The sequence below is a fragment of the Peromyscus leucopus genome, chromosome 16_21 (assembly GCF_004664715.2).
Source record: "Peromyscus leucopus breed LL Stock chromosome 16_21, UCI_PerLeu_2.1, whole genome shotgun sequence".
Lineage (NCBI taxonomy): Eukaryota > Metazoa > Chordata > Mammalia > Rodentia > Cricetidae > Peromyscus > Peromyscus leucopus.
This window is the reverse complement of record NC_051084.1, coordinates 37,099,179-37,114,212: the sequence shown is the minus strand read 5'-3', so window position 1 is coordinate 37,114,212 and position 15,034 is coordinate 37,099,179. Positions and strand designations below refer to the sequence as shown.

At 51.1% G+C, this 15,034-nt stretch overlaps 1 protein-coding gene across 1 annotated transcript in view; it reads left to right on the top strand.

Moving 5' to 3' along the window:
- Nucleotides 1–3,309: 3,309 nt before the first annotated feature.
- Hkdc1 (hexokinase domain containing 1) overlaps nt 3,310–15,034 on the top strand; it is a 40,824-nt gene continuing 29,099 nt past the window's right edge. Inside the window, exons 1-2 of the mRNA XM_028886186.2 lie at nt 3,310–3,917; nt 8,693–8,855. Coding sequence (XP_028742019.1) covers nt 3,855–3,917; nt 8,693–8,855 — 226 coding nt within the window. The 5' untranslated portion in view covers nt 3,310–3,854. The remainder of the gene's footprint in view (nt 3,918–8,692; nt 8,856–15,034) is intronic.

Genomic DNA, 15,034 nt, shown 5'->3' with positions numbered 1-15,034 from the left:
ATGTCTGCTGCCCCCAGAGGCCGGAAGAGGGTGTCAGATCCCCTGGGACTAGAGTTACAGACAAGACAGTTGTGAGCTGTCATGTGAGTGCTGGGAATTGAACTCAGGTCCTCTGGAAGAGCGGTCAGTGCTCTTAACCTCTGAGCCATCTCTCCATCAGCCCGGTGCACTTGGGTTTATGCCATGTCTAATCAGAAGCCTCATTTGCGTCTACAGGCTGGTTATCTTGTGCCCTGTGAGTTGCATTTCCTTGAATGGGTTTGTCTTCCTGTCATGTCTTGCAGATGTTCGGGTGTGATTTGAAAAGGGTTGGGCATTAACTTCTTCCTAAGCATCCCTTCTCTTCTAGGTGAGTAACAGGTCTGGTGGCGTTCTTTAGGAAGCTGCCGAACACTGGCTTCATTTGTGATTACCTCCGTGAAGACACAGCAGTCACTGTCATGGTGGCAGTTTGGAAGTTTCTGCATTGGTTTCCTGTGTGTGGACATCGTTCCCACACATTCTCGTGCAGCTGGCTGAGTGTCATTTGCTCAGACTGATTTGTGCTATGAACAGTTTAATTTTGGACTTACATTGCAAGAAACACAGTGTAGACATCATGATGTATTATTTGTTTGTTTGTTTATTGAGACAGGGTCTCTGTGTAGCCCAGCTAGCCTGGAACTGACTATGTAAACCAGTCTGCTCTCAACTCATAGATGTCCGCCTGCCTCTGCCTGTTAGAGTGCTAAGACTAACGTCATGCTCCACCATACTCCGCCAGTAGCGGCATTTTGACAACGTTCCTGACTGCCTATCACCCTGTGAGTGGAACTGGTACCCTCTCATGGTTTATGGATGTGTTTTGCTGAATGGATGGAAAAGGCTACACGGCCGGGCGGTGGTGGCGCACGCCTTTAATCCCAGCACTCGGGAGGCAGAGGCAGGCGGATCTCTGTGAGTTCGAGGCCAGCCTGGGCTACCAAGTGAGTTCCAGGAAAGGCGCAAAGCTACACAGAGAAACCCTGTCTCGAAAAACCAAAAAAAAAAAAAAAAAAAAAAAAAAAAAAAAAAAGGAAAAGGCTACACACATTTTCTTTTCTTCAGGGACCATGGGATGAGATGAAGTAGGAGTTTTAGGAGGGGTCCCCAGCCTTGAGAAGACTTCAGTCAGGTGATGATTTTGGTGTGCCCAGTGTAAGCTACCCTCCTTTCCTGTGACCTCTAGTTTGCCTCCATTGTCAGAGTAATCAGCAGGGTGGTTGTGAAAATATGGCCTTGGCCTTTCACCTTGAGGGAAGGGAGAGCCAGAGTGAGAACCCAGGGCCTGTGCACTGCCACTGCTTGCTGGGGCCGGGGCTGTTTCCAGACAAGTCCCCAGACGTCCCTGTGCTCTGGTGCCAGGCTGCCTGGGTTTGAATTTCTGTTCCACCAAATACCAGTGGGGCTCTGGGGCTCTACTCCTCCATCTGTGAAATGGAGAATGTGGCCATTGCTGTAGGAATTAAAGCTGCAAAGCACCTTGTAAACTCCACGTGTTTCCTAACTAGGAAGGTTTTCTTGGGCTGTCTGGACCACCTGTCAGGCTCAGTACCTAAAGAAGGGCAGATGTTGCTTTGGGCTTAGACGAGGCCACATGGGTTAGAGCAGAGCTCTGTGGAAGTGGACAGGTGTGTATAGAGAACCTCACTTCCTGTGCTGAGGTGCTGTTACAGCAGTGAGAACCCTCACATGTGACCTAACTTGACACCCAGACATTTCAGACTAGCTACACAGAGCTTTAATAAAGGTGAAACATACCCAGGGATAATTGTGAGAAAATGGCAAGCCAACCCAGTGAGTTTATTTGGGTACTGTAAGCTGAAGGGTCTGTCTAGATGACTCTGGATGCACGTAATCTTTAACAATCATTAAACCTCCCGGGTCACTCAGCTGACTCACACCTGGAAGGCAGATGCCGATGTGCTTAGGTGAGAGATGGTGTGCCATATAACAGGGACAGCCTCGTGTCCTCTGCCTCAGTGAGAGTCCACAGGCTGCCTGCCTGCCTCGCGGGCAGCTGGAGACTGCAGAGACCTCTGCTACAGTGTTTTCCTTGTGCTCACTGCCCATCCTCACCTCGTATCCCAGCCTGCAGTGGATGACCTCAGTTGGTGCCACAGGCACTCGAGAGGGAATTAAGGTGACAGTATCCTTCCTGGACAGGCAGCCTGCCCAGGATGCTGTCCCAGGCCATTTCTGAATTCCAGCAGTTGTGTGTTTGGGGGACTGAGTGGAAACTGAAGGTTAACCTTTTGTTTGCTTACGAGATAAGCAAAGGAGATAAAAGTCACGGACGGTATGGGGGTAAACAGACTGCAAGGGTCGAGGTTTCTCCATCCGGGAGGTAGCTGTGTCAGTCCGTGGAAGTGTGTAACCGTTTAATCCAGGCTGGCCCAAGCCAGACTTCCGGTGGTTTCTGAAGAGGCAGCTGTGGAAGGCCCCTGCCTGGGCAGTGGTCAGCCATTGTTCTGATGGGTAAGATTGTGTAGAAGAAAAGAGGACAAAGCTAAAGCTGTAAGCGGACCAGAGTGACAGCTTATCCAGAGGTCACCTGGACAGTGGGAGACACGACTCTGGGGTGCCCACAGCCATCTAGTTAGTCAGCTGTTAACTTTCCAGCGAATTTCCTTAGTGTTGGGGAGAGCAGAGTCAGGGAATTGTTTTCCAGGGAACCCCGTTCCCTGCTGGGAAGGGTCTGTTGAAGTCCTGACCTGTGTTAATTTTTGGGCTAGCTAAAACTCAACCCCGCAGAGTCTTAGTTACCACATCAGTATTGGGCTGAGGAAGAGGGGCTTGTGCTGGTCATGAGCTGGGCCCAGGAATCGAACTTCTGGGGCTGCTTCCTGGCTGAGCATTTACAAGTGTGATTTTGAGTAAGTCACTTAGTTCAGGGCCACCTCTGTCATCTATAAGATGGGACTAGTGAAGGCCCCCCCCCATGCCTGGCAGCGGCCGTTGATGCTGGTCTTACTGGATCCACTAGCCAGCCAGTGACCGGCAGGAGCGCCAAGGTCTTGGTTCTCACATCATGGATGATGAGGGAGGAGGTGGGTAAGGAACCAGGTGTCTCAAGGCGGCGCACCCTTCCCACCCATGACTTCACTGTCCCTCTGCAGCAGCATCTCCAGTGAGGGCTGGTGGCTTCCGTTCTCTCTTAACACCCCCCACCCCACCCCACCCCACCCCTGCTCAGCCCCAAGTTACTCCCTGTGAAATAAAGGCTGTCTGGCTTTCCACTGTCGAGTACTGACTGGTTTTGACTAGCCAAGCTAAGGGTTTATCTTCCACGGTAGAGGAATGGTCTCAGCATTTTTGGAACATGCAGGACCAGGACACTGCTCAGTCTCAGTTGAGAAGGTGCCTGCCTCAGAGGGACTGGGAGTGTGGGGTTCCATTGCCCTGCTGAGGAAAAGTGAGGAACCCTGGGACTGGGTTTACCTGCCCAGCAGCTCCACTGCTTAAAGTTGCCTGCGTTTTGTCCCCCAACTCCTCATACCATGTCCCTCGGCTGAGTGGGCTTGAGGCACTGGCGTGAGAGTGTTGCTTGGCAACAAGGTTTTGCGGTGCCAGTTTCTCAAAGAGTCAACCCATCAATCCCCAGCCTCCCCCTCGGCTGTCCGGCAGAGCCTCCTGTTAGACGGTTGGGTGTGTGGCAGAGGGAGGGACCAGAGACGGGCGAAGTTTAATCATTGAACCGAGCAGCTGGGAGTATTTAGTTCTTAGCACCCAGCTCCCCAGCCTGAACGAGAGGTGTGCGGCGCTCCACAGAGGGAGAGCAGCGGCGACAACGACGGAAATCTCTGCCCGTCTCAGGAACAACCCAGCTCGGAAACATGTTTGCAGTCCACTTGATGGCGTTTTACTTCAGCAAGCTGAAGGAGGATCAGATCAAGAAGGTAAGGACGGAGGTGTCTGGCCGTCTACACTGGCAGGCTCAACTGATTCCCTCACAACATCAAAAGGGATTAAGGCACTGGGAGTAGGGTAGTGGTTGGGTGTTTACCTAGCTTGTGTGAGGTCCCGGGTTCAAGCCCCAGCATGGAAAGAAAATATTTAAGAGACCGTATTAGAAAAGATACTGGGAGCCAACGGTGAAAATCTCAGAGGGGAAGAGGTGGCAAGTCCCCCACATTTCTTACTGTCCCGAGTCCTGCCTTTCAGCCAGAAGTTCTTGGCAAATGTGGGACATGGAAGTCTTTAGAAAACTCAAAGAACTTTATACCCAATTCAGGGCCATGTAGGGGCGAGGCCACAATGGAGGTGAGTCATTTGTAAAGAATCAGAACTTTTCAAAGTGCATTTGACTATTCATTTGTTTGAAATCACATCAAATTAAAGGCACCAAGAGGAATGTGGGGTTTCTTTATTTTGAGATGGGTTCTCATTCTATAGCCCACACTGGTCTCAGACTGCTGCCTCAGCCTCTCCCAAGTACATGGAATTACAAGGTCATGCCACCAGGCATGGCTGGAATGTAAATTTCTATACAGTTGTAATTTTTTTAGCATGTGCTATTGGCCAGTGGTGTCCTGTGAATGGTATGGATTTTTGGCTACTTTGCCCCAGGTACCAGTCTACAAAATCAAGATGGGCTATGTGGACTGATGAGATCAGGACTCTCTCCTGACAGCTAAAATGAGCCCAGCCTGTTCCACTGGTCACTCGCTGGCTGCTGCCCTTAGAAGGCATGTAGCATCTCCGTTGATAGAAATAGCGGTCCTCCAAGCAGCCAGACTCAGCCAAGGTCATCCAGGCATTCAAAGTGAAGCGAGGATCAAGCTGAAATTGGCAGAGGCCTCTTGTAGCCTTCAAAATGCTTTTTGAAATGAGAGAGAGAAGAGAGTGGTCCCTCGTAGCCCTCCCGTGCTGGTGAGTGAACTCCCTCTGACTGCATTCCCGGGAGAGCCAGCCGCAAGCCGGAGAGTAGAAACTCCTCCGTTTCAATAATAAATCAAATAAAGACAGAATAATAAAATATTTCTGTCCTTTGTTGACTAGATTTACAGAGCCCTCTGCTGACTGCTGGAGGAGTGTAAAGTCCTCTGCCGCCCTGCTTCAGAGCTCACTTTAGTTTCTCCCTGCGTGGCAGAGATGCCGCCCCTAAGGGAGTCTTGGAAACTTTGGAACCTTTACTTTGCAAAGTCACTTCATTTCCTTGGCTCCTTATGGTGGCTGGCCTTCTGGTCTAGCCTGGGATAAGTCTGGAGCACGTCTGTCCACCAACCCAAACTCAGGCTCCACTGGTGTATACCAGACCCTTCTGCAAGAAGGGCCAGCCTTGGTCAATTCCTGGGTTGAGTTCCTTCCCCCACCATGGAAAACAAGAAAGTCAGAGTCCCAGGAAGCCACCCTAAGCGAGGACCCAGCAGTCCCTTGGCTTGTGGGTAGGCTGGTTGGTAGTTGGTCCGAGTCACAGCTTGGAGGACATTCCTCCACAGGTCAAAACCAGTTGTCACAAGGCAAAGGGCATTGTCGGAGTGGTGATTCTCCCATGCTTCCTGCCCGGCAGTGCGCACACTTCCTGCTTGGAGTTGACAAGGTCCTGGGACATGCTTGCCTGCAGAGATTACTCGTCAGACCCTTGAACCATGTTTGGAAATCTCAGAATGACATTAAGACCAAAAGAAGGCCACTGTCTGACATTGATTTGCAGTTCAACATATTGACATATTTGACCTATTGATAATGCTGGGTTGGACCTGGTCACTGACCCACAGATGGTTCATTCATAAGAACAGGATGGATTGGGCTTTCAGTGAGAGAGAGAGAGAGAGAGAGAGAGAGAGAGAGAGAGAGAGAGAGAGAGAGAGAGAGTGTGTATTTACAGTTTAGTAAGTCAACATTGCAAAAATGTGGAGATGTTAACTTGAATGTCACCCTGAATTTCTTCAGATCCCAAGTGTGCTCTGTAGGCAGCCTCGTGCTCTGCTCACGTGTGTGTTTTACAGTTAGGTTGGTGGGCATTGTGCATCGGCTGGCACTGCCTCCTGTCCACACTTCTCTGTCATCTACATGATCACCTTTCAGTGTCTTCCTCATCGTCCGTTAAGTACTTGTGTGCTATAACATTTCACTTTTCCCTCTTGTCTGCTATTTGGAAACTTTCAAAAACATTCAACAATTAAAACATTACTGTATTAAAACAAGAATATTCAGGTTCTCCCTTGAAATTGCTTCTGATTTAACCCAACATAGAAACCAAGTTCCCTCAATGGGAAAAAAAAAATCGCTACAATGAACAGTGGCATATATTTATCATTTTCCCTATTGGGGTCAATTTCTGAGAACGAATTTTCAGAAGTAAAATCATTAGGCCAAAGTGTGGAGCCCGTTTATGGTTCAATTCATAGCACGAGACCTTTGGACTGAGTGCTCTTCCGGCCCTCAGGCCCTTTCCTTCTGTAACCGAGAAGGCTGGAGCCTCAAGGCTCTCTAACGCTGGTCCCCTCTCCTAGTCCCTGTTGGTTGGAAGTCTGAGGAAGCAGCTTGGCCTCCTGTCACTCGTGTCCCTGTGCCTGGGACATGTGTCCTGTTTACACAGGCCCGGACAACCTGTCTGAACTGAAGACGCTGCTTTTTCTTTTTCGTCCCAACATGATGCCTCACCTCACTGTTTTTAGGAAGATACAAAGAATAAACAAGAACCCGCTAAGTTGACATTCTTTCTCCCGTGACTGACTGACGCTCACGTGGAAGAGCAGCAGCGTCTGAAGGTGCTCATGACTGACAGCTCACCCATGCCCCGCCCCCAACCTTCTGGGAGGTGGCAGCCTGTGGACATCTGGAGAAGCTTTGTGCTTGGGCTGAGCAGTAGGTTCAGGGCTCTATCTGGGTTTTGGCAGGACAATAAAGGACCAAGTTGAGTTCCCTCATAGGTCGTTCCATCCTTCCTCTGCCCCAGTTACTTGGATCATGTCCTTTCTACCCAGTTTTCTCCATTTGTACAAGTTGGTGCCAACCAATTAGTCATCAACAGCCGGACAGGAAGCCCTAACGAAGCGTGACCTGGTTACATCCTATCTCCTCAAATATGCTGAAAGCTCAATTGTCCTCTTTTTGTTGGTGGGCCTCTGATAGTTTTCCAGCCTCTCTCTGCCTCTCTGTGGAGCTAGGGAGGGCAATACTCCAGTTCTGTTGTTCTACAGGGCTCTGACCCTTGCCTTCCTCATCTCTGCTAGGGACGGAAACTTGACCTTACCTAGGCGTCTTAAAGGGTCATGGAGGTTTGATGGGGTGACATGCACAACACTTTGAAGAATGCAACATGTTCTCTGACTTGGACAGTGTCTTCTTGGAGTGTGCCTGGAATCAGGCCTCCTTGGGACCCGGATGGGAGGAGATGGTAACCAATGAATGTAACAAGATATTTCCTCCTGCCTGTCTGTAATCCACTCTCATGAGCCTGAGAATGATGACAGAATGTCATCAGCAATTGACTGAGACACCCCACTGCCATTTTTACTGTGACATGTTACCATCAAGGGGACTCAACACACCACGGTGATTTTTATAACTTCTGGCATTTGTGACAGTGGTCCTCTGCCTCAATCCTGGCTAAATGACATCTCATTTCCAATAGCAAGTGGACAGGACTTGGTTTTGTGTTTTGAGTTATATGTAGCCCAGACTGACCTTGAAGTCCCTATATAGCTAAGGCTGACCTTGAGCTCCTGATTCTCCACCTCTACCTCCTATGTGCTAGAATTACAGGTAGGTGCCACCATGCCAGGCTTTGACATGGCTTTAAAAATTAAACTTATAAGCTGGGTGGTGGTGGTGCATGCCTTTAATCCCAGCACTCAGGAGGCAGAACCAGGCAGATCTCTGTGAGTTCGAGGCCAGCCTGGTCTACAGAGCAAGATCCAGGATAGGCATCAAAACTACACAGAGAAACCCTGTCTCAAGAAACCAAAATAATAATAATAATAATAGTAGTAATAATTAAACTTCTAATTAGTGAGCCTCTATCTCAAAAAACAAAACAACACTTCATCTGCATTAGGACAGCATCACTACATGATTTAAATAGAAATTTAGAGAAAGATTGCGGTTGTTGATCAAACCTAGTTCTAACATCCTGTCAGCCAATAAGCAAAGAGAAACAGGTTTCGATATATCGGTTGGATGGAGAAAAGCTTCCATGGTCAGCCAAGCATGGTGACACATACCTGTAATCCCACTCAGGAGGCAGAGTCAGGAGGATCACTAGTTGGAGGCCAGCCTGGGCAACTTAGCAAGTTCTAGGCTACCCCGCTTTACCTGGCTGCATGGTAAGACCCTGTCTCAAAACAAAAACAAACAAACAAAAAAAGAGAAAAGTGTAGGAACTTGAGATTCGAGGCATAGCTAATCTTCCTAGCAGAGAGACAGTGGTACATGGTGAGAGCCCTGGATTGGGATTAGACACTTAAGCACACACACACACCCCCACCAACTGTTAACAGGGAACCACTTCTTCCACAGTTCCGCCTTCAGAGGAACCGATCTGCCCTGCGTTAGTCTCCCATTCTGTTCTCCCACCTCCCTGCCTTGTCCCCAGCTGATGAAGTGATGTGAGGAACCTCAGGAGTGCCCATGACAAAGCTGTCCCCAGAGTCAGGAGTTCACGGCCTCAGCTGGGAGGGCAAGCACCCCCAGGAGCCGATCCTGGCCAACCCTGAGTCTGTTCCAGGTGGACAGATTCCTGTATCACATGCGGCTCTCAGACGAGACCCTCGTGGACATCATGACCCGGTTCCAGGCTGAGATGGAGAAAGGCCTGGGGAAGGATACCAACCCCACCGCATCAGTGAAGATGCTGCCCACGTTTGTCAGGGCCATCCCAGATGGCTCAGGTAAGTGGGGCTCAGGGTGACCGGGACCCCTCCCACCCCACCCCAGCTCCTAAGCTGATGGATAACCTATTGCTTGCCCCCATCCCTTTCCAACCTCCCCTCCTCTCTCTGCCTCAGTCCTGCCACCTGAACACTTTTGGGGTCCACAGGCAGAGATCCCTGGACTTCCCTCTGCCCACTGTGACCCTGCTCATTCTATCTGCTCCCCTGCTGCAGAGTCCCCCATTCTTACCCCTGTGAGAGGCACCCTAATTTTCTAGATGCAGCCCGAGATCAATCACTACCTCTCTCTAGCTAGTGTCCCCACACTGGGGTAGGGGCTTATCAGAACCCTTGTCACAGTTGTGGGTGACAGTCTCCAGAAGCCAGGGCTTAGCTACTACATTGTTCTGAGCACTTACTAAATACCTGCCCTTGGCACACGTGTTGAATGAATGGTATGTGGCCTGCTCTCCTAGGCCTCTAGATTAAGGCTAGAAAGAGTGAGTAGTGAAAGGAAGTGTGTGGTGAAGTAATACGAAGTGGCCATCCAAGACTCTGGGCTCCAGGCCCAGCTCTGTCACACCGTAGTGACTTCAATCAGTGCTTAGCCTTGTTTCCTTATCTGTCAGAGAGTTGGCCTATCCACATGCTGGGCTGGGTACCAAATGCAAGGCCTCGGCCATGCTGGACAAGTCCCTATCAATGAGCCACGTTCTCAGCTCCTATCAATTGGGTCTCTGTTGCTGTTCTGTTCTTGGGGATGAGCCCAGGAACTCTGATGTAGTCTACACAGACTCAGATGATGGATGGTCCCAGCAGTCTCCATTAGGTTCCATGTTTGCCTGATTATAAGATCTGCCCACCTGTGGCAGCTCCTAAACGTGGTCTCCGGAAACTCTGGTAACATCCCTACAGATTTTGTGGATTAACACGATACATATTCTGCCACAGTTCACCAAGTCAGTTTGAAATGGGTCTCACTGGACTAAATGCAAGTTGTCAGCAGGGCTGTGTTCCTCCTGGGGACTCTGGGGGGCAGTCAAGGCAGAACTCTGTTTCCTTACCTTTTCCAGCTTCTAGAAGCACCCACATTCCTTGTCCTGTGCTCCTTTCCATCCTCAAGGCCAACAGCGTGCCTTCAGATCTTTCTCTGCCTCCTCTTCCATATCTGAAGGTCCTGTGATTACACCAGGCCCACTGAGATAATCCAGGCTAATCTCTCAACGTAAAGGTCAGCTGATGACGATTCTGATTGTGCCTGCAACCTACAACCTTAATTCCCTTTGCCGTGTGCCCTAACATAGGCCTATGACCCAGGGAATAGGATGTGGACTTGGCGGAGAGGTGGGGGTGAGGGGAAGATACTATTTCCCAATCATTGTAGCCAAGTGCTCCCTGGAAGGATCCATGAGCTCCCACCCAGCTATCCATCTTCGGCCATAAGAGAAAAGAGAAGTGCTGTTTTTTCTTGAGCACACAGTGCCGTCGTGGAACACTGGGGTCTCTCTATCATACGATCCTCCTAGAACTTCATGGGGTGTCTGCTGTTGCTAGGTCTGACTGGGAAGCAAGAGGCTCCCCTAGATTCAGGATGTCAGTGCTCAGAGGAAGGCTCAAAGACTGAAGCTTGCGGCCTGCTTAGGGGACCTCGATTGGATTAGCAGGATTCTGCAGGCAATACTTGGGTCAGAGTAGCCTGTCTTGCTCAGTGAGAGGCCCAGGAGACAGCGATGGGGGAGGCATTGCATCCTTTCCTGCAGGTGGGTGCGTGTGGCCAGTAACCCAACTACCTAGAGCAGTGGTTCTCAACCTTCCTGACGCTGCGACCCTTTAATATAGCTCCTCATGTTGTGATGACCCCCAACCATAAAATTATTCCTTGCTACTTCATAACTGTGATTTTTTTTGCTACTGTTAGGAATCATAATGTAAATATCTGTGCTTTCCAATGATCTTAGTCGACCCCTGTGAAAGGGTCATTGGACTCCCGAGGGGGTGGCGACCCATGGGTTGAGAACCACTGACCTAGAGGGACGTAGGTTTTGAAGCGTCAGAACCCTACTTTGAAATCTGGGCCCTGCCTCTGACAGTAGAGGAGAGTGCTGCGGGGATTGCTGTCCTTGACGGGTCATCCCGGGTCACCTGGACACCTGAGTCATGGGGTGTGTGTGGGTGGTGAGGAGCTCCAGGGCTAAGTCCTCCTAGCCTGTGCTGGGTGTGGCTCCGGAGCAGGGGAAAGTGGCCTTGGGGAGGCTGGTGGCTGTGCGGCTGCTTCAGAAAGTTGAGAGATGAGGCTCAAGTTCTCCAGCGTTCTTCCCTTCAACCTAGGAGACACGCACCCTGTGTCGCTGTCCTCTGATGACCTCTGGTTACATGGTACAGTGCCATGCAATTCTGTGTCTCTTAGGTCCCGGGACCCAGAGTCTCTAATAATCAGATGCCCTTGGTAAATGCTAGGGCTACTGTTCTGTGGTCCACATCAGGAGAGTTAGAGCAGCACACCAATTTGCAGGTTGTCAGTGGGAGGGACTGTCCGCTTCCCCCTGAAGACTGAGTCTTTAAGTTTGCCGAATTGAACGACAACAGACAGCCGCGGGAGAAAGCCTGTGGTTTCACCAATGTGTCCACAATGTGTCCATGGGCCACACAGAACTCAAAAGAGGGCCAACTGGCTGTAACTTAAAACCCTCCTTGGAGGGGACAGAGAAAGTGTCGGGGTCGTAAACGATTTGGTGGGCATGAGTGACCACGAAAAGCAGGTACAAGCATGGGATGGCGTGTCTTTAGATGGTGGTGTTTGATTTTCAGTCTCTAACGCTGTGGTTTGAGTTTAGTCTTCCTTGGCTGGTGACGTCTCAGTAGGAGGGAAGCAGTCAAGTATGTGCCTCTTTGGCAGATCTGGATGAGAGGCGGGCGAGGGCCACCTCAGGCCAAGTCCTTCCCATGTTTCCTGCTCCCTCCAGGCCCTCAGGATGTTGTTTTTAGAGCCCCACCACTGACATCTGACGAGATCCTATGAATGGAGCGTGTATGTGTGTTTGTATGTGTTCGTGGCAGGGTCTTGCTATGTAGTCCCGGCTGGCCAAGAACCCGACATATAGATCAGGCTGATGGAGGTGTGTGCCCCGGCACTTGGGTCGGTTGGGGTATTTTAGAAGTCTCTCAAATGGCACTGGGGAGGTGGCTCAGTTGGTGGAGCACCTGCTGCCAAAAAGTGAGTTCGGATCCCTCGCACCCACGTAAAGCCTGATCCAGCAGCGCACATCTGCAGTCTTTGCGCTCTTGCAGAAAGATGGAGAATTGCTGGAAGTGCTTGGCCCAGCTAGCCTGTGTGCACAGCCGCCTCCAAGAAACCCTGCCGCAGCCAGGGTGGGAGGAGGGGACCAGCACTTGAGGCTGCCCTCTGACCCCCTACACGTGTGCTGTGGCAAGCGTGCATCAACACACACACACACACACACACACACACACACACACACAGAGTCCTGTAAATGCTGTCCCCAGTTCTCCCATAAATAAACTTCTAATCCTTGTGGCTTCTGTTTCAGAAATGTATCCTGTTTCCCCTAAACCTCCTGGGTCTACCTGTCCTCGGTACTTCTTGTTCTGAGCCTGCCTGAGGGGTGACCCACTGAACCTCACTGCCCTCCCAGTCTCTTGGTCAGGAAGCGAACATGGACCGTTCTTTGTTAGGACCAAAAGTCCTAAGAGTGAGCGCTCTGGGGCCTCTGCTTCCTCTCTCTCCAGCACCCAGACAGGGCAAGGGACATACCCATTTCAGGACTGTAAAGGTGTGATCCTTGGATCCTATGAGGTGGGCTCTCTCCTTGGCCTCGGCCTCCACCCTCTGTTGGGGTTCAGGGTGAGTCTTAAAGCCCTGATGTGCTCACTCAGACCATGTTGACGGGCCGTGGGGTCACAGAACCCAGGTTTCATACTTGCCAAGGCACCTGAGCAATTCCTAGACATGGTTCCCAAGCCCTTCTCTGGGGAATGTGGGTCTCCAGAAATCTATGTATTTGGCCACAGGGTGCTTTTAGGGGACACTGTATGGGAAGTGGGAAAGGAGCTGAGTCACAGGCAGTGGTGGAGGGGAGGGAACCCCGTTTCCGAGGACCTCCCTGTCTTAGGAGGCTATTTTTTGTGTGTGTGAGTACAGGTGTGTGTGTGTGTGAGTACAGGTGTGTGTGTGTGTGAGTACAGGTGTGTGTGTGTGTGTGTGTGTGTGTACAGGTGTGTGTGTATGTGTGTGTGTGTGTGTGTGTGTGTGTGTGTGTGTGAGTTGTGAGTAAGGAGGTCATAGGTTGCTATCAGCTGATTTCCTCAATTGCTTCTCTACCTTCTCTCTCACTGAACCTAGAGCTCACTGATTGGCGAGGCTGGATGGCCACTAGACCTTGGGGATCCTCTAGCCTCTGCCTCCCCAGCGATGGGACATGCCCCACTGTGCCCAGCTTTTTATGTGGGTCCTGGGGACCAAACTCAGGTCCTAATGTTGGTGCAGCCATCGCCTTACCGACTGAGGCCTCTCTGCAGCCCCACAGAGGGAGGCTCTTCTGTTCGAGGCCCCTCTTACCCCTGTTCTCCTGCTCTGCCTGGGCAGGGCCTCCCTCCCCCAGGGTCCAGGAAGTCATTCCTCAGGGGTTAGAGTCACATCACGTGGAAGGGATCATACAATACCACATGGTTTCCTTGAAATGACATCTTGAGTCACCGGTGAGCAAGGTGTTTGCACAGCGATAAGAGTGTGATGTGGGGCAGAGGGAGGAACCAGCACCAACCAGTTCTCAGTTTGCACCTCCCATCTCTGCAGCGGGGCAAGCCCCCTCTGGCTGGAGAGGCCTTTTTTCCAAATTCTCATCTGGTTTGGCCTTCCCTCTTTAAACTCTCTCTCTCTGGCTCTTGTCACCTTCTGTGACTCACTCTCCCCCTACACCCTTTAGTCCCCCACCTGCTCCCCCTCCCCTCACTCCCCTACCCCACCTCCATCCCTGGGACACACGCTCCCCCTGCCTGGCTGTCTCTTCACACTCCGCCCTGTCTTAGCTCCGCCCTGTCTTAGCTCCGCCCTGTCTTAGCTCCGCCCTGTCTTAGCTCCGCCCTGTCTTAGCTCCGTGGGGAGCTGGCTGCCGGGTCTCACCCCTCCTGTGCTTCCCAAGCAGAGCATTTTCCCTATCTAGCACTGGACTTCTGATAAGCTCCCCAGGGTGCTCACACCCTGTCCTCTGACACTGATATGCAGTAGGTGTTCTGCGAATGCGGGTCTGACGTCCACACTGGTACTACACACCCAGCGAGAGTACCTCTTGCTGGGATGGGTGTGATAAGCGAGTAGGATTTTGTGCCTGGATTCCTTAACCCAGGAAGAGACCTTAAACCGTTCCCCTGGGCTCCTTTCAGGGCTAATCAAAAGAGATCATCTCTAGATGTTTTCTGAAACGAAAATCCAGCTGCCCAGATCTATAAATGATTGACACCTTGGGTAGCTGGAGGCGTGTTTAGAAATGCAGAGTGGCAGGCCCCTCCACCGTCACAGCTGCTTGCAAGCTAGGTTCCCAGAGAGGTACAGATGTGACACTTTGCACAGCCCTGTTCTCAGCCTTTAACCCTGGGATTGCCAGAATAGAGAAACCTCTGGAGCGAAGTCCAGACATATTTGTTGTGCAAGGACGTGGGGACTGAGAGGCAGGCACGCCGAATTTCATGGAGACCCTAAAGCAGGGACCTCTGTGCGCTCAGCTTGGGGGGACTGGGCCTGTGTGCTTCCTCCCCGTGTCTTCTGCTTTTGCCGTCTGCTGGAGATGTTCTTCTGCATTAGAGCTCACGGTTCACTAGGGGTGACAGACTCTCCAGCTGACCTTTGATATACAGGTAACTGAGGCTGCCACGGTCTGACATCAAACCCCGCCATTTGCAGGCATGGAATTTCTCTTCGATGTGCACACCTGGTGTATGAAACCACTCCGCAGGCGTAGATTGTTCTTCATAAACACTTCGTATGTCAGGAGGTGAACTTCCCATCCATGTGGCTAACAGCAGTGTCCTCAGGGTGGGGTGCCTCCCCAAAACACGCATCATTCTGTATCTTCCTTTGAAGCATCCTTCTGGGGCCAGGCTGGGTGCTGGACCATCTGCTTTTGTTGGAGAGATTATGCCCCCCAATTAAGTATCCTTGGTGCACTAATGTCTATCATCTG